The 24,890-nt window shown below is 39.0% G+C and overlaps 1 protein-coding gene across 2 annotated transcripts in view; it reads left to right on the top strand.

Moving 5' to 3' along the window:
• CPA6 (carboxypeptidase A6) overlaps window positions 1-24,890 on the top strand; it is a 352,255-nt gene that overhangs the window by 231,051 nt on the left and 96,314 nt on the right. Inside the window, exon 2 of one of the 2 annotated variants that reach the window (XM_079103921.1) lies at window positions 22,486-22,629. The exons of the other annotated variant lie outside the window; for it this stretch is intronic. Coding sequence (XP_078960047.1) covers window positions 22,486-22,629 — 144 coding nt within the window. The remainder of the gene's footprint in view (window positions 1-22,485; window positions 22,630-24,890) is intronic. 2 annotated transcript variants of the gene reach the window in all.

Genomic DNA, 24,890 nt, shown 5'->3' with positions numbered 1-24,890 from the left:
ATTGCAAGATTAGACTTAGACAAATGCTGCCTGAAGCTGCTAGAGGATATCATACGTGAAACATCAACCTGCAGTGCACACATATTCTTTGAGAGGACATTCAGAAAAGTGCAGGTCACTTGCATCTTGAGTACAGATATGTTCATACCATGATCTCTAGAACAGTTGGAAGATGCAGGAGGACTATGTATACATCTTAAACCTTCATAAACCTCATGGTCTGTGCAGTTTGATGAACTTCCTTACTGGATAATTATTAAATATTGACTCTGTGGCCTAACTTCCCTCTCTGAGCTCTCCCACCAAGAGCTAAAAGCTAAAACCGTAAGGAACTTCCAGGACACTCTTCCAGGCCATGACCAGCATGTGTTGTGATTGGCAATGCCCATGACATACTCCTTAGCCATTTTTTAATACTTCTCACCCCAAACCAGACGATCCTTGAAGAATATCCCAGCTCAAACTCCTCAAACCTTACAGGAACTTCATTCCATGCCTATGATGTCATTGGCAGCTTTATACTCCAAAGTGATTGTTGGAGAATCTAGAAATCCTATGCTTCCCCCAGAGAGCATGCTCTGTTGTCTTCTGGCTCACGTAGCCATCTTTGCCCAAAGAAACTTCAGAATTCTTTATCATTCAAGAACTATTTTAGTTCCACTGCCTTCTCTGTTTCTCCTGAGTCTGCCATATCGGCCATTTGGCTCTAGGCTTCACTCTCCTCCTTAGGAGCCCCAGGTTGCTCTGCTGTGCAGGAGCTGAAAAACCCTATGGAGAAGGACTGGATCCTGAACACCAAGAAATGGTTCGATAAACTGGAGAGATGCTGCCCTGAATGAAAGCTGGGAGCTTTAAGCAGAAAGCTTCCAGAGTGAATGTTCAATCCAAGATGGCGGACTAGAGGGTGACTGCATCTCCAGTCGCTCCAGAACCCAGGATTCAAGAAAGGGAGGCATTAAGAAACTTGGACTAAAATAGAACCACGGGAGCCAGCCACAAGTCCCCAAGCCAGCGGAGACCTCCAACCCGCAAGCAGCCTCTGGGACCAGAGCAGGGCAGCCAGAGACATCTCCAGGTGGCCCTGCCACCTCCGGCCTGCAGGATTTTTCAACGGGGCATTCCAAGATGGCAGACTAGAGGGTGACTGCATCTCCAGTCGCTCCAGAACCCAGGATTCAAGAAGGGGAGGCATTGAGAGCCTCGGACTAAAATAGAACCACGGGACCCAGTCACAAGTCCCCAAGCCAGCGGAGACCTCCGACCCGCAAGCAGCCTCTGGGACCAGAGCAGGGCAGCCAGAGACATCTCCAGGTGGCTCTGCCCCCTCCGGCCTGCAGGATTTTTCAATGGGGCATTCCAAGATGGCGGACTAGAGGGTGACTGCATCTCCAGTCACTCCAGAACCCAGGATTCAAGAAGGGGAAGCAGTGAGAGACTTGGACTAAAATAGAACCACGGGGTGAGTCTCCCCCACTTGGGAAAGCTTGACCTGGGCGGCAGACCCGGATTCGGGCGACTTATTAGAGTAGGGCAGGGCAGCTAGAGTCTTCTCCAGGCAGCTCTGGGCACTCCAGCGGTGGGCTCCTCCCACACGGCCAGCTTCTCAGAGCAGGCCCCCCAGTGAGAGCCTTTCCATACAGAGCCAGCTCCAAGCCCTAGAACCAGGAGCGGGCTAGGGACACCTTTCTTCAGAAGTACTGCATTATCAAGTTACTACATGACTTCAGGCTACTGAAGGCTGGGAAGTGATACACTGGAAATCTACAAGGACACTATAAGCAAATAGAGGAAATCTGCAATATCACAGAGTCCCACTGACATCTGACCAATATGAGAAAACAAGAGAAGAAAATGTCCCAAACAAACCTAGATACTATATCAATAAAACTCAATGACAGCACAGCAGAAGATATGTCAGAAAGGGAGTTCAGAATGTACATAATTAAAACAATCAGGGAAGCAAACGAGGAGATGAAAGAGCAAATGCAAGCATTGAAGGAGGACGTGAAAGAGCAAATGCAGGCATTAAATGATCGCACCAATCAACAGTTAAAAGAGCAAATACGGGAAGCAAGAGATCATTTCAATAAAGAGTTAGAGATACTGAAAAGAAGCCAAACAGAAATCCTTGAAATGAAGGAAACAATAAACCAAGTTAAAAACTCCATAGAAAGCATAACCAATAGGACAGAATACCTGGAAGACAGAACCTCAGATATTGAAGACAAAATACTTAATCTTGAAAACAAAGTGGACCAAACAGAAAAGATGGTAAGAAATCATGAACAGAATCTACAAGAATTATGGGATCATGAAAAGGCTAAATTTAAGAATTATTGGGATTGAGGAAGGCTTAGAGAAACAAACCAAAGGAATGAACAATCTAGTCAATGAAATAATATCAGACAATTTCCCAAATCTGAAGAATGAAATGGGAAACCAAGTACAAGAGGCTTATAGGACTCCATATATACAAAATTACAACAGACCCACACCAAGGCACATTATTATGAAAATACCTAACATACAAAATAAAGACAGAATTTTAAAGGCCGTGAGAGAAAAGAATCAAATTACATTCAGGGGGAAACCAATAAGAATATCAGCAGATTTTTCAATCCAGACCCTAAAAGCTACAAGGGCCTGGAACATCATTACCAAGCCCTGAAAGTAAATGGATGCCAACCAAGAATCTTTTACCCAGCAAAACTTACTTTCAGATTTGACGATGAAATAAAATCCTTCCATGATAAACGAAAGATAAAAGAATTTACAAAAAGAAAGCCAGCATTACAGAACATTCTCAGCAAAATTTCCATGAGGAAGAGATGAAAAGCAACGATGCAAATCAGCAACGGGAGGAACTAGCCTAAAGGAATAACCAAATAAAGGAGAAACCAAATCATGTCAAAAAACAAAAATGAGTCAAATGACTGGGAATACAAATCATATCACAATAATAACCCTGAATGTTAATGGCCTGAACTCATCAATCAAAAGACATAGACTGGCAGATTGGGTTAAAAAGAAAAATCCAACAATATGCTGCCTGCAAGAGACTCATCTCATAGAAAGAGATTCCCACAGACTAAAGGTGAAAGGATGGGAAAAAACATACCATGCACATAGACACAGCAAAAAAGCTGGAGTATCCATCCTCATTTCAGATAATAGGGACTTCATGTCAAAACTAGTCAGAAGGGATAAAGAAGGACATTACATACTACTTAAGGGAAGCATAAATCAGCAAGACATAACAATCATAAATATCTATGCCCCGAACATTGGCTCATCCATGTACGTCAAACAAATCCTTCTCAATTCCAGAAATCAAATCGACCACAACAATATAATACTAGGTGATTTTAACACACCTCTCTCACCGCTGGATAGATCGTCCAAACAAAAATTGAATAAAGAAACCATAGATCTCAATAACACTCAATAAGACTTAACCGACTTATATAGAATATACCATCCAACAGAGAGCGAATACACTTTCTTCTCAGCAGCACATGGATCCTTCTCTAAAATAGACCATGTCTTATGCCACAAAGCTACTGTTAGCAAATACAAGAAGATAGAGATACTACCTTGTACTCTATCAGATCATAATGGATTGAAATTAGAAATAAATGACAGAATAAAAAACAGAAACTTCTCCAATACTTGGAGATTAAATAATACACTATTATATGATGAATGGATAACAGAAGACATCAGGAGGGAAATTAAAAAATTCTTAGAAGTAAATGAGAACAAAGACACATCATATCAAAATCTCTGGGACACTATGAAAGCAGTAGTTAGAGGAAGATTTATTTCATGGGGCGCATTCAACAAAAGAAGTACAAATCAACAAATAAACGACTTAACACTACAGCTCAAAGCCCTAGAAAAAGAAGAACAGACCAACACCAAAAGTAGTAGAAGACAGAAAATAGTTAAAATCAGAGCCGAATTCAATGAAATTGAAACAAAAGAAACAATCAGAAAAATTAACAAAATAAATAGTTGGTTCTTTGAAAAAATAAACAAAATTGATAAACTCTTAACCACACTAACAAAGAGAAAGAGGGAGAAAACTCAAATTACTAAAATTCGGAATGAACAAGGAGATATCACACCAGATACGAGTAAAATACAAAACATAATTAGAAGCTATTTTGAAAATCTATACTCCAACAAAACAGAAAACCTCGAAAACATCAACAAGTTTCTAGAGACATATGAATTACCTAAACTGAACGAGGAAGACATACACAACTTAAATAAATCAATTTTAAGCAATGAAATAGAAGAGGTCATCAAAAGCCTACCAACAAAGAAAAGTCCGGGACCAGATGGGTTCTCAGCCAAGTTCTAGAAAACCTTTAAAGAAGAGCTCATTCCAATACTTCTCAAAGTATTCCATAAAATAGAAGAGGAGGGAACCCTCCCAAACTCATTCTATGAAGCCAATATCACACTGATACCTAAACCAGACAGAGACACATCGAGGAAAGAAAATTTCAGACCAATATCCTTAATGAACATTGATGCAAAAATTCTCAACAAAATTTTAGCAAATTGCATACAAAAATATATTAAAAAGATAGTGCACCATGATCAAGTGAGTTTTATCCCAGGGATGCAAGCTTGGTTCAACATCCAAAAATCAATAAATGTAATTCACCATATTAATAGACTAAAAGTTAAGAATCACATGATTATTTCAATACATGCAGAAAAAGCATTTGATAAAATACAGCATCCCTTCATGCTCAAAACACTAGAAAAAATAGGGGTAGTGGGAACATTCCTTAACATTGTGAAGGCCATCTATGCTAAGCCCATGGCCAATATCATTCTAAATGGTGAAAAACTGAAAGCATTCCCCCTAAAAACTGGAACAAGGCAGGGATGCCCTCTTTCACCACTTCTATTCAATATCGTTCTTGAGACTCTAGCCAGAGCAATTAGACAAACCAAAGAAATTAAAGGGATTCGAATTGGAAAAGAAGAACTCAAATTATCCCTATTCACTGATGACATGATTATATATTTAGAGGAACCTGGAAATTCCACCAGAAAACTCTTAGAACTCATAAGTGAATTCAGTAAAGTAGCAGGTTACAAGATCAATGCTCATAAATCCAATGCATTTTTATACATAAGTGATGAATCTTCAGAAAGAGAAATTAGGAAAACTACCCCATTCACAATAGCATCGAAAAAAATAAAATACTTGGGAATGAATCTCACAAAAGAGGTGAAAGATCTCTACAATGAGAACAACAGAGCACTAAAGAAAGAAATTAAAGAAAACCTTAGAAGATGGAAAGATATTCCATGTTCTTGGATAGGCAGAATTAATATTGTCAAAATGACCATACTACCAAAAGTGCTATACAGATTCAATGCAATTCCAATTAAAATCCCAATGATGTACCTTACAGAAATAGAGCAAGCAATTATGAAATTCATCTGGAAGAATAAGAAACCCAGAATAGCTAAAGCAATCCTCAGTAGAAAGAGCGAATCAGGGGGTATCGCAATACCAGATCTTCAGCTCTACTACAAAGCAATAGTAACAAAAATGGCATGGTATTGGTACCAAAATAGACAGGTAGATCAATGGTACAGAATAGAGGACATGGACACAAACCCAAATAAATACAATTTTCTCATACTAGACAATGGGGCCAAAAATAAGCAATGGAGAAAAGATAGCCTCTTCAATAAATGGTGCTGGGAAAACTGGAAAACCATATGCAACAGAATGAAATTAAACCCCTATCTCTCACCCTGCACAAAACTCAACTCAAAATGGATCAAGGACCTCGGAATCAGACCAGAGACCCTGCATCTTATAGAAGAAAAAGTAAGTCTAAATCTTCAACTTGTTGGCTTAGGAGCAGACTTCCTTAACAGGACTCCCATAACCCAAGAAATAAAAGCAAGAATCAATGACTGGGATAGATTCAAACTAAAAAGCTTTCTCTCAGCAAAGAAAACTATCAGTAATGTGAAGAGAGAGCCTATAGAGTGGGAGAATATCTTTGCCACTCATACTTCAGATGGAGCACTAATTTCCAGAATCTATAAAGAACTCAAAAAACTCTACACCAAGAATACAAACAATCCAATCAACAAATGGGCTAAGGAAATGAACAGACACTTCACAGAAGAAGATCTACAAGCAATCAACAGATATATGAAAAAGTGTTCAACATCTCTAGTAATAAGAGAAATGCAAATCAAAACTACCCTAAGATTTCATCTCACCCCAATTAGAATGGCCATTATCAAGAACACAAGCAACAGTAGGAGTTGGCGAGGATGTGGGGAAAAATGTACACTCAATACATTGCTGGTGGGGTTGCAAATTAGTGCAGCCACTCTGGAAAGCAGTATGGAGATTCCTCAGAATGCTTGGAATGGACCCACCATTTGACCCAGCTATCCCACTCCTTGGCCTATACCCAAAGGACTTAAAATCAGCATACTACAGAGATACAGCCACATCAATGTTCATAGCTGCTCAATTCACCATAGCCAGATTGTGGATCCAACCTAGATGCCCTTCAATTGATGAATGGATAACGAAACTGTGGCATATATATGCAATGGAATATTACTCTGCCATGAAGAATGATAAAATTATGGCATTTGCAGGCAAATGGATGAAATTGGAGGATGTCATGCTAAGTGAGATAAGCCATTCTCAAAAAACTGAAGGACTAATGTTCTCGCTGATAAGCAGATGAGGACATATAAGGGGGGGTAGGAGGGGTTAGCAATAGGGTTAGGGTTAGGTTTAGGGTTAGGGATAAGGAGGGTGGTAAGAATGGAGGAAGGAAAGACTGTGTAGAGGAAAAAGAGGTGGGGAGAGGTGGGGGAAAGGGAAAAAAATAACAGAATGAATCAAACAACATTGCCCTATGTAAATTTATGATTTTTTAATAAAAAAATAAAATAAAATAAAGTGAATGTTAAAAAAAAAAGAACTATTTTAGCTTGACCTGTTGGCATCTTTTATCAAATCACTTCATTGTCCTATTGTGACCTGACCTACACAAGAGGAGACCCACTTTTTCAATTGGAAAAAGACCTTGATGAAGTTAAGACAGAAGACCCTTCAGGCCTTGTTACTCCACTGAAACATGTGCAACTTATAAACAGTATACTTATAATACTTATAGATCTGACAGAATACTTATAAATCTTAATAAAATATTGACAAACGATCAGAAATTTTACATATTAGTGAAGTAACAAGAGGAAGTTGTTATTATATGGGTACAGATGAATAAGTTCTGGATATCTTTAAACCTTCAATGGAAGAGGGAAAGCACTCTGCTTGGTAAGAGAGTGAGGTAGTTAAGGTTCTCAGGAAGAATCTGAGGGGTTGGAGAGCAGAAAGAGGGACTTGGGAGAAGAAAAATAATGAAAGAGATTTCAGTTGTTTGCCATGAAGAACACAACATGACTTCCCTACTTTATCTCTTATAAAATATTCTGTGAGGTCTGCATTGCTCATTAATGCATGTGAAATGAACTCAGTTCTACAATCAGAGTAGGTATAAGTAAAAAGTAAAGGCTACCCTGTGTGGACACCATAGCATCCTGAGAGATGATAGGACTGCTAACATTCAGACTACAGTGCCTGGATTTTCTTATGAATTCATTCATTCATTCATTAGTTCTTCATTTTTAACTTTCTAATACTATCCAGGAGGTAGAGTCATGTAAATCAAACTATAGCTTCAGGAATGAATGTTCTTGTTTGTTTATTTTAACCATAAAGATGTGGAGGGGAAAAAGCAACTGAACACTTGGAAATTTTTAAATTTTTTTCTGAATGCTAGGAATTAAACCCAGGACTCATGCAAGGCTACCCAAGTGCTCTATCGATTACACTCCTAGTTCAAATATCCATTTTTTTTCCTTTTTTTGAGATAGGTCTCTCAGTGTTGCCCAACCTGGCCTCAAACTCCTAGTCTCAAGCAATTCTCCCACCTCAGCCTCCCAAGTAGTTGAGACTACAGACATAGGCCACCATGCCCAGCTAGAAATCTTTACTCTTTTCAAAAATTAACAGTTATCTTCCATCTGAAATAACTGCAGTTGCATTTTAAGTGTGCTTTTCCTGCCTTATTGCTATAGCCATTTTCTTGTCCCAGGCAAATGATTATCCAACTCCCAGATATAAAGGTAGAAGTGATATTGAAAAAGCAAATAGTTTCTCTTACGGACTGCTCCATGCAGGATGTGCTAAGTTCCATGACTGATTTTTTTTATTCTAGTTGAACTAGAAACAAGAAAAACAAATGGACCATTTTATTAACTTCCAAAGGAAATCTTCCTAAATTAAGCTCATTTCCTATTGAGCCTAGAATAAATTATTGTTTAGTTAAAAAGAGCACTCATGAAAGCTAGCTCTTTCAATTGCAAATAAAAAATCTAGCTATTAAATCCATTCCTATCAACACTCATCTTTCCCCTCTCATAAAATTTAGGAAAATGTAAAAATAAAAGATAAGTTTTATATACCTATTTGGCAACCATCAGGTATCAAAAGGGGGACAACAAATTATTAATGTAATGACAGCCAACTTTGTGTTATATTTTGGTAAATTATGTTTTCCTGGGCAATAATTTGTTTTTCAAATGAGTTGGCTTGCTTAACATTTATAATCTCCTTTTTTTTTAACATGATGAATCTGAGTTTTCTGTCACTTTCTCATTGCTAATATGGATCATTTGAATCTTCATTCCTTTGCTCTTCAACAAACTTGCTAACAATTTTTCTATTTTAAATGTATTTAAAACTCCATGATGAATTGTGACCCCATTAGTTTGGGGCTGTGAAGCACCTCATGATAGGAAGCAATGGCATAAAGAAACACATGGCAGAGGAAGCCCATTCACCTCATGGCTGGGAACAAAAGAGAGGAAGGGACCTAAGTCCCAAATTCATCTTCAAGGACATGTCACCAGTGACCAGAAGACTTCCCCCCAGGCCCCACTTAACATTTCTACCACCTCACAATGTTGCCAAGCTAGGGACTAAGCCTTTAACAACTTGCAGCAATATGATTTTTTCATTGGGTCCCCCAAATGTCACTATCAAGACATTTTTTTCTTTGGGATGGTGTGGTTTCTTCAATCTGCTTAAAGTGTTTCTCCCTGGCTTTTAGCATCCATTCCGTGGGTGAGCAAAACAGCTAATAGGTTTGTGCATTTTCACTTGAACTATTTGTTTTCCACCCAACACTGTACAACAGTCTCTTCATGACTTGTGTCACCACTTTTAAATACCTCCATTTTGGTTTCTCCAGTAAACATTTCTCTGGGGATGTTAGGCTATTCATAAGATGGGCTTGGTGCATAGAGTCCTTAGTCATACTTTCATTCAGTCTGTTTTCTTGTGAACATCTCTTCACTCCCACGTTCATTACTCCCCAGTGATACCAATCCCTGAGGCTTTCCAGGGTTTCTGTAAAGCTAAGGAATTTGCTTTTCATTGATAGACCATTCCTCATTCCTAGCTGGTGAGGTTCAAACTCTCTCTGATCTGCTAAGTCATTTACTATTTATCCTTATATCTTAATGCTCAGGTCTAAAGCTAGTTTTACCAAAGATAAAGCTGTTTCTCTTTTGAGGTCCCTTGATATTGTGGTATGACAATATATTTTCTTTATTTGTTCTAATTAGTTAGACATGACAGCAGAATGCATTTCAGCTCATCATACACAATGATAACAGTATCCTTACTTGAACATTTTGCTCATAAAAGGAAGTTTTGTCAAAAGAGAAGAATATTAGTTGACTCAAGATCCACTAAGTAAAAGTTGGTTACAATAACTTCTTATGTATTAGCAGTTTTCCAGATAAACCATGACTCAGCTTTTACATTATTCTGTCAAATAAAAATCAAATTCAGACTTGGGCAAGGAAACACTTCCCAAAAAATTATTGCAAGAAAGGGGGAAAAAACTATTATAATAAGGAAAACATCCAACCTTAATGTCTACATGTCTCAAAAGAAAGTTAGAAAAACGTTTTGGTTTGCTTTGTTGATAGGGAAGAGTAACAGGTCTAGAAGAACTGGGCATCAGGGAATGTGACAAACAGGTGCAGCCAACTTGATCAGACAGTAGGTCAGAAAATGGTTATCTTAAGATGAATTGATGCTCAAAAGAGGCCATTATGGAAGGGCTGAAATGCTAGCTCAGGCTAAGGAAAGAATCTACACTGAAGTTTGGTCAAATCATGATAGCCGGTATTATCTCCAGCTTGATAAGTGGGACAGAAAGTTCATCTGTTTATGAGCTAAACATGGGAATCTGGAGGGTCTGTGTCTTGACTGGTAAACAAGAAGGGGGTCCTGAGGCTTATACAAGTCACATGGGGAATGACAGTTCCTTCCAGCAAGCTATTCCCAGAAAGCAACAGGGTGGTGGGATCAGTAGAATCATCATTTTTCAGAATGAAAATGCTCAGGTTAGCATCCACATTATCAGTACATGCTCTTTTTTTTCTTTTCTATCCCTGACCCATCAGGCCTCTCTCTGATGTCTCTGACTCCCACTTCCTTTCACCTTTGCTGGGTTTATTCCTACTCACCATTTGGTGTTATGCATAGGCAACACCTCTTCTGGGAAAGTGTCCCAAACTACCTCCAGAAATATGATAGAACAGGGCTGTGTCTTCTCTCTGTAAATTAATCACACTGCATGTGATGTCTGCCTAGTCCTCTAGGACAGAGCCCTGTCTTACTCATCGCTGTATCAGCACTTAACCCAGTGACTGAGACTCTGTAGCTTTCAGTAAATAGTAAATGAATATGGGGTGGTTACCATGGCTGTGACTCTTGAAAACCAGCCTGTTCTCACAGACTACTGAGAGCCAGAACAATCTCCAGATTCTCGGGATTGTTCACAGGGTGATGATCCAGGTGCTTTATCATTCCATCCTCCATTGTGAGGATTCTTCATTGGCTTTTTGTATGACTGTTCCGTCCAGCGGAAGCGGCGTGAAGAAAGGAGACACCACCAATCTTTAGTTGATGAGATTTATTGTGTCCTCTCTGTTTGCCTGCCTCCTTTTTTCTGCCACTATCTCCCTTCTTCTACCCTCTCCCTCTCTCCTCCCCCAGGCTCCTAGCTTATCAGCCAATTATAGCAAAGCTTTCTCTCACACAGGAGAGCATGCAGAGGAATGTCAGCATAGCACTATATGGATCACAAGCTGTCCATGCGCGGCATGATATTAGATGGCCAATCCTAGAGCCTGGCGTTAACACGTCATAAGTCTTTAAGGAACTAGTAGGCAAGCAACCTTTTTGGGTACTTCCTTATTTTGGTATCCAGTGCCCTTTGGCTCACTGCCAGGTGCCATCTTGTCCAAGGCAGCCCTCAACATATGACAATTAACATGGAGGAAAATAATGTGCTGGTTTCCATTTAACCCTCTTAGGTGTTTTGAAAACAATCTTTAAGTAAAGAGTTTGAAATTAGTTTTTAGAACATTAAACCGTTGTCTTGCTCAGGTATTATTTATCAATACTGAACCTATCAGTCAATACAACTGATCACTGAAAGGTGATACTAGTGCTAAATTGTTGAGAGTATTTTCTGACTTTCAGTATAGGGTAAAAAATATGGGTAAATTTGAGAAATATTTTTCAAGGGAAATGTAAACTTTTATATTCAGAAAAGCACATTGAGTCAGGGATAGCTAGAGTATGTGGAGTCATTGTAAATAATGTAGTTCATCCCCTTTATTTGTAGTTAAGAAAATTAGGTTTCAGATATGTGGCATATCAAAGTTTAGATAGAACCAGAAAGAAATTGTTTCTTTCATTTCCCAGGTTAGGATTTTTTTCCCCTCTAACTCAAACATGAATTTTTGTTGTTGTTGTTTCTCTTGTTAACACTTAGGAGAACTCTTGAACCAACATCATAAGTGATTTTAAGTATGAAATTCCAGAAAAGACAGAGATTTTAGACATAAACACACTGTATTTATACTGTTGTTTAGAACACCTAACTGAATACTTCTGATTAGAGGGATTATCAATGTTAACAATCATAAATCATCAAAAGAGGACAGAGGGAAAACTATTGCTTGATGAGATGCAGCCCAGTGGCTCTTCAAATGAACTTAATGGGAATCCCAGATGATACCCCAGGTGATCTCTGATTATTTCCATCCATTCCACTGCAGACCAGGCTGAAAATGCTAACTTGATTCTCAGGTATAGAATTATGTTAAGCTAGCAAAACATTGAAGTATTATTTCATTTCATCTAATATGTTTCTTGAGCAGCTACTAAATTCTTAGACTCTCTAGCATAGAAGTTAGGAATTCTTCCTAATTACTTATGAGTCTTCAAATGTTCATTTAGAGGGCAGAAATTAATGTAGTATTGGATCATTATATGAAAAGGTGATGTGTCATGCTACAGAAAGATGGAGGTATCAGATTTTTTTTATTTATTTTTATTGTAAACAAATGGGATACATGTTTCTCTGTACGTGGAATAAAGGCATACCATTTGTGTAATCACACATTTACATAGGGTAATGTTGTTTGATTCATTCTGTTATTTTTTCCCTTCCCCCCATCCCTCCCACCCCTCTTTTCCCTCTATACAGTCCCTCCTTCCTCCACTCTTGCCCCCTCCCCTGCCATTATGTGTCATTGTCTGCTTATCAGCGAGATCAATCGTCCTTTGTTTTTTTGAGATTGGCTTATCTCACTTAGCATGATATCCTCCAATTTCATCCATTTGCCTGCAAATGCCATAATTTTATTATTCTTTATGACTGAGTAATATTCCATTGTATATATATATACCACAGTTTCTTTATCCATTCATCAGTTGAAGGACATCGAGGTTGGTTCCACAGTCTGGCTATTGTGAATTGAGCAGCTATGAACATTGATGTGGCTGTATCTCTGTAGTATGCTGATTTTAAGTCCTTTGGGTATAGGCCAAGGAGTGGGATAGCTGGGTCAAATGGTGGGTCCATTCCAAGCTTTCTGAGGAATCTCCACACTGCTTTCCAGAGTGGCTGCACTAATTTGCAACCCCACCAGCAATGTATGAGTGTACCTTTTCCCCCACATCCTCGCCAACACCTATTGTTGCTTGTATTCTTGATAATCGCCATTCTAATTGGGGTGAGATGGAATCTTAGGGTAGTTTTGATTTGCATTTCTCTTATTACTAGAGATGTTGAACATTTTTTCATGTATCTGTTGATTGCTTGTAGATCTTCTTCTGTGAAGTGTCTGTTCATTTCCTTAGCCCATTTGTTGACTGGATTATTCGTATTGGTGTAGAGTTTTTTGAGTTCTTCATAGATTCTGGAGGCCAGATGTTACTGATTTCCTAATTCCTTCTAGGTTGACTTGCACAGGTCTACATCTTCACTCCATTAAACCCAACCTCCATAGCCCCCACATCACCTCCAAGCTTCTCTGGCCCGATAATATTCAAAGTTCCCACTCGTCATCTATCATACTATTAGTTATCACATGTCCTATAGAATAGTCATTATCTTAAAATAAGGGAAAGTCAGTATGGCACTAACAACTGGAGCTTGGTGCTCTTGGAAGCCATTCTGGTTCCCACAGCTACAGTTAAACATAAACCATTTCTCAAAACACCAACGTCAGACAGGCTACTCAGTGTCTACTATGAGAAAATTAAAACCTAACCACTGTGATCATGTCTGAATACAGACCAAAAGAAAATTGTCTAAACCAGAAAAAATGACAAAATATACTTTTTTTCTGTCTGATAGAAGTGACTACCACTTCTCTACTGATTATAGCTTTAGTCCCACTTTGTCTCTTCCACCTACTGGATAAAATTAAGACCCCCAATGATAGAATTACTCCACTTCCTCATGAACATTTAGTCCAAAAAATAACCAGCCAAACAAACAAACCCAGTTTCTTAAACCTGTCACAAGATCATCTAATGCAAGCACAAATCCCATAAGCCCTTTCTAACACCCTTTCTCTGGGACTGCCCATGGTCCCCTATTGTATTAGCCCCTTATTGCAACGAGCCAATAAACTAAACACTTTGCTAAGGTGTATGTCCTGAGAGTCTTAGACTCATGGACTTCAACAATTCTTTCAACTAAGTGAATGTACAACTAGTGGTTCAGGGAAGTGTTAAGAATCGTTTTCTTTTCCAACATTTTTCCTTTGTTCTGACAGATGAGATGTACTATTCAATTATGAAAGTTAGCATTCAGCCTTGGAAAAAAATTGGGGAAAGCTTGAGCACCAAAATAAATCTTTACCAAACCTGCCCATCTTTACCTAGTGTTGTAGAATATCACGTTCCTCTTGCACACATCCACACGCCCTTCCGCCTCCCTCCATGAATTGAAGCAGCATGAGGTCCCTCCTGGTGCCATGTTTCTGGAATCCCCATGCTCCAGAACTGTAAGCCCAAACAAATTTCTTTTGTTTATAAATTATCCAGTCCTGCATAATATAAAATGGACTAAAAAAATCCCCAGCTATTTAAAGTTATTGTTTTGATACCTAATTACTTGTTAATATGTTTTAGTTTTTCTTTAAAATGGCAAAAGAAGAGGTTAAGTTACCTAAATTTCCAGATTCTTTTATTAGAATTACTGGGGCTATCCTTGAGGAAAGTGATAACTTGCAAATTTCTTCTGTGATTAAAGAGAAAGGCAATAGGGGGCAGGTAAAATTAGCCCCAGAACTTTAACAACCTCCCAAGTGTTTCTGGTTCACGGAAGACTATGATCTGGGGCCAAGTTTTCCTTCTGGCAGCCCACCAATATTTGAAATGTTGAAAAATCATGAGTAAAATCCTTATAATTTTACAAACTCATTATTTAAATAAATAAAAATATTTATTTAGTGCCTATTAAGTGCCAGGTATGGTTCTAAGCATTGAGGATGAAATAGGGGAAGAAACTCCCAGTCTCTGCTGGTCAGGAGATAATGGGAGAACAGATATCACTGTGACAAGGAATTGGTGGTCCTCAAAAAGACATGCCATGTTCTAACCAAAACTTGTGTGTGTGACTAATTTGGAAAAAAAATATCTTTATGCTGTACTTTAGGGTTTCAATATGAGATTATCCTGGAGTACCCAGATGGGCTCTAAATGCAATGATAAGTATCCTTAGAAGAAAAGACAGAGGTGAGAAGACCATGTGAAAATGGAGCAGACAAGCCAAGGGATACCTGCAGCCACCAGCAGCTAGAAGAGGCCAGGAAGGATTCTACCCCAGAGATTTCAGAGGGGGGCATGGCCCTGCCAACACATTGATTTTGAATTCTGGCCTCCAGAACTAAGAAAGAATACATTACTTTTGTTTTAAACCGTCCAATTGTTGCAACTTATTAATGCAGCCCTGGAAACTAATATAATAGTCATGCAAATGACATATAATTAAAGGTTGTAGACTGTGAAAGAAATGGGATTTTACAAAAGCAGATAACAAAGGTGCTTAATCTAAACTTAGCAACAAGAGAAGTTTCACAAGAGGTAAAAGACAAAAGATCCTAAAAGAAGACTCCAGACGGCTAAATGGGTCCAGAACAAAAAGACAACTTTAAGAGTTCATAAAATGAGGCTCTTTTCAGTATTTTAAGATTCTGTGAGTACTAATATTAATATAATTATGTAAATTAAACACCAATCAACTACAAAGTCAATATCAAGTTTTCTTACTTAAAACCTTTCCTGTGACAAATAAGTGTCCTAACACTTTTCCAAACTGATGAAATTTAACAGTAAATGTAGAGCAGGGCAGTCCTCTTCCATGCCTCTGTGTTTTTGCAGCCAGCTGGGAGGCAGGCCATCTGTTAAAAATTGCAGGAACACCTCAAGTGTCTTCCCATATCCACATTATAGGACTCACCCTGAAACTGTGGAGGACACGGAGAGCCCCCAGTGACACCTGAACCAGTTGTGTAATCAGCCCTGGGCCTACAAGATAGGTGGGATGATTCTCAGAAGCAGGCCAGGCCAAGAAGTTAAGGGCAGCACAAGATCCAGAGGAGCCATAAAATTAGTGCCACACTTAATTATTATTTTTTTAAATTGCAAAGGAAATTTTTTTTGAATTTTGAATTATCATTTAATGAATGTTCCAAGTCACCAACATCATTTACAGTGCTTTATATGCATTCATTTAAGTTTAACAAAATTATGAAAAAGATGCTGTTTACAATCCCATTCTGTGAATGAGGAAACTGCAGTACAGAGAGCTAAAGTAAATTGCCCAAAGTCACACAATTCTTAAGTGGCAGAACTGGGATTCAAACCCTAGAATTCATCTCCATAATTGCTATATTTTCCAAAATCTCTCTAATTTCCATAATAACAAAAATAGCAACCATTAACAGTATCAAATCAATGAGGAAGATCTAATTGTCATCCTCATTTTACCAATGAAGATGGCAAGGTTCAGAGAGGTTCAGAGGTTTGGAACTTGCCCAAAGTCCCACAGAAACTAAATGAAGGAACCTGAACTTGATCCTATGGAATCAACAGATTCCAGAACCCAGGGAATTAGCCACCACTACAGTGACTTCACATCCAGCTCTTTAGCCTTCGTGTTAAAGTTAGGAACTTTCCTGCTTTGTTCATATTCTTGGTTTATTTATTGCTTCCTACCCACATACTCATAGCTCCAGGTTTGAATCTCCCTGAATAAGGGGACATTCTCATCATGTTCTATTTTTTTTTTTTTGAACTGAGTTTTGAACCTAGGGGTGCTTAACCACTGAGCCACATCCCCAGCCCTTTTTATTTTTTTATTTTGAAACAGGGTCTTGCTAAGTTGCTGAGGCTGGCCTCAAACTTATGATCTTCCTGCTTCAGCCTCCCCAGTCTCTGGGTTTATAGGCCTGAGTCACCAGGCTCAGCATATGTTCTTCATCTCAACCAGACACAGAACAGAACTTCAACTTTACTACATCCAGGTTTTCTTTTCATATGCCTTTCAAAAAGCAATAATAACAAATGGCTATTATTCATTTTATGATTTTACTAACATATATCAGTTATACCTGTTAACCGTGTTCATATTTCAGCACATGCATACAGGTACACTAATCAACTACATAGCACATGCATACAGGGTACACTAATTAGCACTTCTGTCTCCTTATCATTTCTTTATACTTGAAGCCCTCAAGTTCCTCCCTTCTAGATCTTCATAAACTTCGTTTACTCTGAACTAAGTCACCCCAATGACTGCAGAACACCAGAACTTATTTCTTCTATCTAAATGTGTTTTGGCACCTGTAATCTAAACTTCCCTTATCCATTCTAATTTCTTCTATCTAAATGTGTTTTGGCACCTGTAATCCAAACTTCCCTTATCCATTCTCCCCACAACCCTTCCCAACCCCTGGTCATCACTATTCTCCATCCAAAAGAGACTTTTTAAATTTCCACATGAGAGAGAAAATGTGGTGTTTGTCTTTGTGTCTGGTTTATTTAGCTTAACATAATAACCTCCAGTTCATCCATTTTGCTGGAAATTTCAGGATTTCATTCTTCTATGTCTTAATAGGGTTCTGTTATGTATATATGCCATTTCTTTATATGAATTCATCCACTGATGAGCACAAAGTTGGATTCCATATCTTAGCTATTGTGAATAATACTACAATAAACACAAGAGTGCAGGTTTCTCTTTGGTGTGCTGATTTCATTCCCTTTATATATGAATTATTGGCATTGGTATTTCTTCTTTTGAGAACTACATTTGTCCATTTTTAAATTAAATGAGCTGGTTTTTTGTTGTTAAGCTTTTGAGTTCCTTACATATTCTGGATATTAATCCTTTGTCAGATAAATAGGCAAATATTTTCTCCCATTCTTTGCCTCTTCATTCAGTGGATTGTTTCCTTTGCTGTGTGGAAGCTTCTTAGTTTGATATAATCTCATTTTATTTTTTATTTTGTTTCTTGTGATTTCAGGGTCACATCCAAAAAATTATTGCTTATCCCAATGTCTTGAAGCAGTTCTCCTATTTTCTTCTAATAGTTTCACAGTTTCAGGGCTTATATTTAGGTATTTGATATGTTTTGTGTTTATTTCGCACAGAATAAGAGATGGGAGTCAAGTTTCAGTATTCTGTATGTGAATGTCAATTTTTCCCCACATGATTTATTGAAGAGGCTGTCCTTTCTCCAATGCATGTTTTTGGTAACTTTGTCAAAATCAGTTGGCTGTAGATATGTGAGTTTATTTCTGAAATCTCTACTCTCTTCCATAGGGTTTTTATGTCTGGTTTTATGGTAATGCCATGCTACTTGGTTAATATGTCTTTGCAGTGTGTATTGAAATCAAGTATTGTGAAGCTTTGTTATTTTTGTTCAAGATTGCTTATCTATTTGAGGTCTTCATGCTTCCATATGAATTTTAGATTGTGTTTTTTTAGGCCTCTGAAGAATGTCATTGGTATTTTGATAGGTATTGCACTGGTTTTATAAATTGTTTGGGGTAGGATGGATATTTTAACAACAGTCTTCCAATCCATGAACATGTGAAGTCTTTCCATTTGTGTGTATGTGTGTCTTCTTTGATTTCTTTCATCAGTGTTTTCTAATTTTTATTGTAGAGGCCTTTTGCTTCCTTGATTTATTCCTAGGGTTTTGTTGTTTGTTTGGTTGGTTCATTGGTTCAGTTTACAGTAACTGTGAATGAAATCCCCTTCATGATTTCTTTGTCGGTAAACTTGTTATTTTTGTATAAAAATGCTACTGAGTTTTGTATGTTGATTTTGTATCCTCCAACTTTAGAGAATTCATTTATCAGTTCTAATAGACTTTTGGTGGAGTCTTTAGATTTTTTTCCTATACAGAATTCTACCATCTGCAAATGGGTAATTTGACTTCTTCCATTTCTATTTGTATGCCCTTTATTTCTTTATCTTACCAACTTTCTCTGGCTAAAATTTTCAGTGCTAAGTTGAATAGGAGCAATGGGAGTGGACATTCTCATCTTGTTCCGGATCTTAGAGGAAACACTTTCAGCTTTCCTCATTTAATACAATGTTGGCTGTGAATTTGTCATAGGTAGCCTTTATTATGTTGGCATACCTTCCTTCTGTTCCTAACTTGTTCAGTGTTTTCATCAGGAAGGGATGTCGAAGTTTCTCAAATGTTTTAACTGCGCATATTGATATGATCATATGATTTTCTCTCTTTCATTCTTTTGATGTGGTTGTACCGTGTATTGATTTCAGTATATTGAACCATCCTTGCATCCCTGGGAAAAATTCATCTTGATCATGATTGTTTAGTCTTCTTGATATGTTATTGGATTCAATTTGCTAACATTTTGTTCAGAATTTTGATATCTATGTTTGTCAAGGATATTGGGCTATAGTTGTCTTTTTCCATTGTATCCTTGTCTGGTTTTGGTATCAGGTAATTGTATGTTTTTTGAGTTCTTACTATAACTTAGACTAACTACTATCTGTTTTACTTGCATTTTTCCAATTAACTCTCCAAAAGGGACTGTGGGTAGTATTAAAATTTTCATAGTTCAGATAAGGAAACTAAGGCTCAGAAATGTTAAAACCTCCCAAAAAGTAATGGAGTGAATGCTGCCAGATTGGACATTCCAGCCCAGGCTGTTCAATTCCAAAGTCTATACACATGACAATGACAATAAACTCCTACCTCTTAAATCAATCTGAATACATGTGACTGGTTGCAAAGACAGACGTCTCCGCAAAGGAGTGAATTTTCCCACGGAATATTTGGTAGCTGTTTACAGCAAAGACCTGGAATGGTTGGCAAACAGGCTTTAGCTATTCTGACAAAGTCATTGATATTTTTCTTACGTCATAATGCAGTGTCACACAATTTGCAGTTCAGAACCACTTATCAGATATAATCAGACCTTATGGAAATGACATACCTGCCTACTGAGCTGACTAGAACCTTGAAATATATGATTATTAATTTATAGAACAAGTAACCCCACTGGAAAACCTGAGTATGAGACACACTGACCAGACCCTGACAAACACAAAGTCAGGACATGGGCAGATGATCCTTCTGGAGTATTCTCAGAGGAAAAACTCTTACTGCATCACTAAGTTATGGGCACTGGAGTGTTGCTTATCCACTATTAGCCATTTTATAGCTGTACTTCCTTAAGAAAGTGGTTCAGTCTCCATGAACCTTAATTTTCTCACTCATTAAATGTATCTACAACTAACTCCTATCTCAAGGTGTTTTTTAAAGGACTAGAAATATCCATAAAGAAGGTGGCATGTTTCCAACTATAGCTGATTGTTGCTGTCCCCTGTATCTTGATATAGGTATGTGCCTGCCACCAGACTAAAATATCCATGTTACTTATCTAAATGAACTTCCTGAAGTATTACTGGAGAAAAACTGACAATTCATTTTAATTTGCTTTCCCAACATCACAAAAAATAGAATTGCTGATTTTGCAAACTGTTAGTTTTGTTGATCCTCCCTTAGGCCACTGCTTTTTCATATTAGTTTCCTAGGATGCCTTTTCCAGGTCTATAGGGTGTGCTACTTCCATGGGACCTTTCTGTGCAGAAGCTATTCTTTCCTGTGGGATGGGGATTCTTATTTTAGCATGCACCCCAGATAATTTCACTTACAGACTCATCTCCAGAGTGGTAATTCATGTTATTTTTAGGTACCTGTGGCTCTCTACACCCTGACTACAGTATGGTTTCCTCCTCTCCACTAGTATTAAGGGATGGCATCAAACTGTTACCCTTAATATCAAAAATCTGACTCTGTCATGGGTTTAGAGGCAAAAGCAAAACCCAAAGATGATTAAAGGATTAGAAAATCTATTGTACAAAGAAAATTGAAAGATACAAACACGTTTATCTCACAAAGGCAAGAAACCAGCCATTCCTCATTGAAGAATAGAACAAGAATGAAATGAAACTGTATGGTAGCACAAAAGATTAAGAAAAACGTCTGGCAACCTTGTAAATTCGAAAGTGAGTTAAATTAGAATGTTGTCAACTCTCCTCCTTTTGGAGAATTCAAAGATGTGGTTTAGAGTACCTATTGAGGACAGTCTGGTGCAGTCTTAGATTTATCCTTGCCCAAGGGCTGACAGATGGATCAAATGACCTCTCAGCATCCCTTCCATCCCCACACTTCTGTTTTCCTATGATCATTGGACTGGCTTGTTAGCTGAGTCAGATTTGCCCTTGCAAGTTAATGAAGGAGTCAGCTGCTTTAAAGGAAAGAGGTAGACTCTTTGTCCCAAAAATAAAAACCTGGCTTTCACTGTTTCAGATTAGATTATACCATTACATCCATTTATTTCTTTGAATCACAAAGTTCTTTTGGCCCCCTAGAGTTCCCTAACAGAGTGGAGATAAAGTAACCAAACCTATCAGATAAGGGTTTAGCAGACATTAAGGCCCTTCAGTAGGACCAAGAACCAAGGTACAGGAAGGGGAAAACCCAAAGCAGACAGGGGAGGACAGAGATAGGATTATAAAAGTAAACTGCCTAATTGAAAATATGGCTCTAAGCTCCTGCAAAAGATAAGGCTCTTTTCTCTCAGATGAGTTCTGTTATTCTTTTGATGAAGGTAGAGCTCCGCCAGGTACGTTACACTGTCCATGGCACTGTATTCACAAAACATAAAAATGTGTATGACTCCTGCTTTCCTGCAAAATACCTAATATGTAGTGAACACAGCAATTATTTGGGTTGGTGGGCAGGGGAGGTCTACACTCATGCAACAAATAATGACTGAGTTGCTAATATACACAAGGTAATCTTCTGGGTGGTAACCAAGTGGACAAATCCTTTGCCCTCAAGGAGCTTATATTCTGGTGAGAAGGTACATAACGAAAAAGCACAAGGTGCTCTAGGAACCAGGACAGGGAGAACTGTTCTCGCTACCAAGACCTTCCCCAGAAGGGAGGGTTCAATTGACATGTATAAATTGAATAGGAGACACCTGGAGAATGGACCACTTAGAATTGCTTAAGACTGGACTGGGGAGGTAGTTCAGTAGAAGATCTCTTGTCTAACATGTACAAGGCCCTGGGTTCCACCCGAGAACCACCAAAAGAAAAAAAGAAATTACCAATGTTGTCAAGCCACTCCACTTTTCCTCTGTGTCAGGAGGAAGGATAATTTTTAGCTTTCTCTTTCTTTTCAAATATTTACACAATAAATAATTTTAAAATAATATCAAAGTTATACTTAAAACTATTTTATCTCATTTTTATCTTGTTGCTTTAATGTTCTTTGAACTATTGCTCATAATCAAATTCTATATGTGTATGATAAAATTTAGAGCCTATGTTCAAAATCAAGTAGAATTTTCACCATGATGATACAAGTATTGATTCTCTTTCCAAAATGTGTTTGGTGTTACTGTGTTCAAACAAGATAATGTGTTTGACATTGTGACGTGGATTTTTCCCCACCTACATTGAATATGAATTATAGGTTGGTTCCTGCACTACAGGTGAACATGTGGCAGCCCAGCAGTATCTCCTATGTAACAGAGGGAACAGTTACTGATGTCCACATTTCTCAAAATGCTTCCCAAGCCCTGTTAGCCTTCTTACAAGAGGCCAACATCCAGCACAAGTAAGCATTCCTTTTCATTTGCTATAAAATTCATTTGTATGAAATCAAACTGATCACTTTATTCAGATTATTTATCAAGTGCTTACAAGAATGTTTTAGATATCTTTTCATTTTGAGAAAACTGACATGAATATATTCACCTTCAATGAACTGATTGGGCTAAGAGGGAATAGGAATAGCTGCATATATAATTTCACTGTTGCCACTAAGTGATCAGTGTCCACACAGACTTTTTTTCAGTGAAGAAAAGAGAGCAACCTAACAGTGTCTGGAAGGCTGATGGGAAGGAAGGGAAGAAAAAGCTTTCTACAGGAGTTGTGTCAACCAGACTTAGAATGAGACTCAGGACCTGGCAGGCAGAGGGGACAATGCATGTAAAGGAAGAAGCAGCATAGTAATATAGTGTTATATTGCAAGTCAGATAATCAGAAAGAAAGGTGCAGGAGAGACAGCGAGAGGCAAAGTGATAGAAGGTCTATGTGTAAGGGAAAGGAGCCCAGACTTTATCTTGTGCATGGTGCTGCCCCATTGGAGGATATAAACAAAGAAGCCAAGTGGCATTGGAAATAGAGGGGCAATAGGAGATTATAGTAATGGTCCAAGCAAGGGCTGGTGGGGTCCTGAGTTGAGACCTGAGTAGTAAGACCAGGAAAACATTCAAAAACAGAAAGAAAGAAATTCTAGAAGTCAAACCACCTGGACTCTATTTGGTTGAATGGTAGTTAAGAAAGGGAGACATAAAAGGATGACTCCAAGTTGTCTAGCTTGGAAAAACTAAGTAGACAGATTTGAACAGATCAGATATTCTGTTGCATATTAAAAGGAGCCAACATAGTAAGAGAGCAAGTAGGAGATAGTCACAGGAGAGACTGAAGGGTCACAGTGCCAAGTACTACAGTGACGTACAAGGAAGGAACTGACCAGGCTCCTTTGGATTTGGTGATGGAAACTGTGTTGCTAACACTAATGATGAGATTTGATTATTAGGAATACAAGATAGAGAAGTGAATAGGAGGTGAGATCTGGAGCAATAGAGCAGACTATAGCTCTTAGCAATTAGAATAATTAGAGGAGTAGGGAAAAGGAGATGCAGGCTTAGTGACTGGAAGATTTGGGATTTAGGTGAGGGCGGAAATTTTAGCATGTCTGGCCTGAGGAGAAGAACCAGTGGGGAGGGAAATGTCAATCATGCCAGAGAGAATGCACAGGTGCAGGGATGAGTTTGAACAATAGGAAGTTTACCTCATCCTCTAAGACTAAAGAAGTAAATGTGAGCTTACTTGAGACTGCAGAAAGGAAAGTCCATAAATTGAAGGATATCATACTTAATAAGTTTCTGGATGAAGTAAGAAGCAAAATTATCTACCAAAATTGAAGACACTGGATTTGGAAGAGTGTTTCAAGAGAAAACTGAGGGACTCGGAGCCACCACTGGGACTCCGGAGGCTGCCTAGGGGAGGAGCGGCGAGGAGAGCTGTGTGGACTCAGGACACCGGGGCCTGCCCTGAGGAGGAGGAGGAGGAGCGTGGCCGCTTGGATTCGGAGTGACTGCACCAGAGCTACAGGCAGTTGCCAGAGGAGAAGCTGCGCGGCGAGCTGTTTGGACTTAGAGCGACCGCTTCTGAACACCAGGGCCTGCCCTGAGGACGAGGAGGAGGAGGAGCGGGGCCACTTGGATTTGGAGTGGCTATACCAGAGCTACAGGTGGTTGCCAGAGGAGGGGCTGTGTGGCGAGCTGTTTGGACTCAGACCACTTCTGAACACCAGGGCCTGCCCGGAGGAGTAGGAGGAGGAGGAGGAGGAGCGTGGCAGGGCGTTTGGACTCTCAGTGACTGCATTGGAACTCCAGGGGGCTGCTCAGAGGAGAAGGTGAGTGGTGAGTTGTTTGGACTTAAAGCGACCACTCCTGAACACAGGGGGGCTGCCTGGAGGAGAAGCACAGTGGGTCGCTTGGTCTCCAGTGGCCGCACCAGAGCTCCGGGCGGCTGCCCAGAGGACGCGTGCAGTGGGTCACATGGATTCAGAGACACTCAGAGTGACCGCTCCTGAACACCTGGGGGGTTACCTGGAGGAGAAGGAGGAGGAACAGGGAGGGTCATTTTGACTCGGAGTGATTGATTGCCCCGGGCTACGGGTGGTCGCTGGGAGGAGGAGGCACGCAGTGAGTTGCTTGGACTCCTAGTGATCGGAATACTGGGCGGCTGTCTGGAGGAAGAGGTGTGTGGCAGGTCTCTGGGACTCAGAGCGATTGTACGGGGCCC

Source organism: Sciurus vulgaris, assembly GCF_902686455.1.
Source record: "Sciurus vulgaris genome assembly, chromosome: 1".
Taxonomy (NCBI): Eukaryota; Metazoa; Chordata; class Mammalia; order Rodentia; family Sciuridae; genus Sciurus; species Sciurus vulgaris.
The sequence above is the reverse complement of the archived record's forward strand: the minus strand, read 5'-3'. Positions and strand labels throughout refer to the sequence as shown.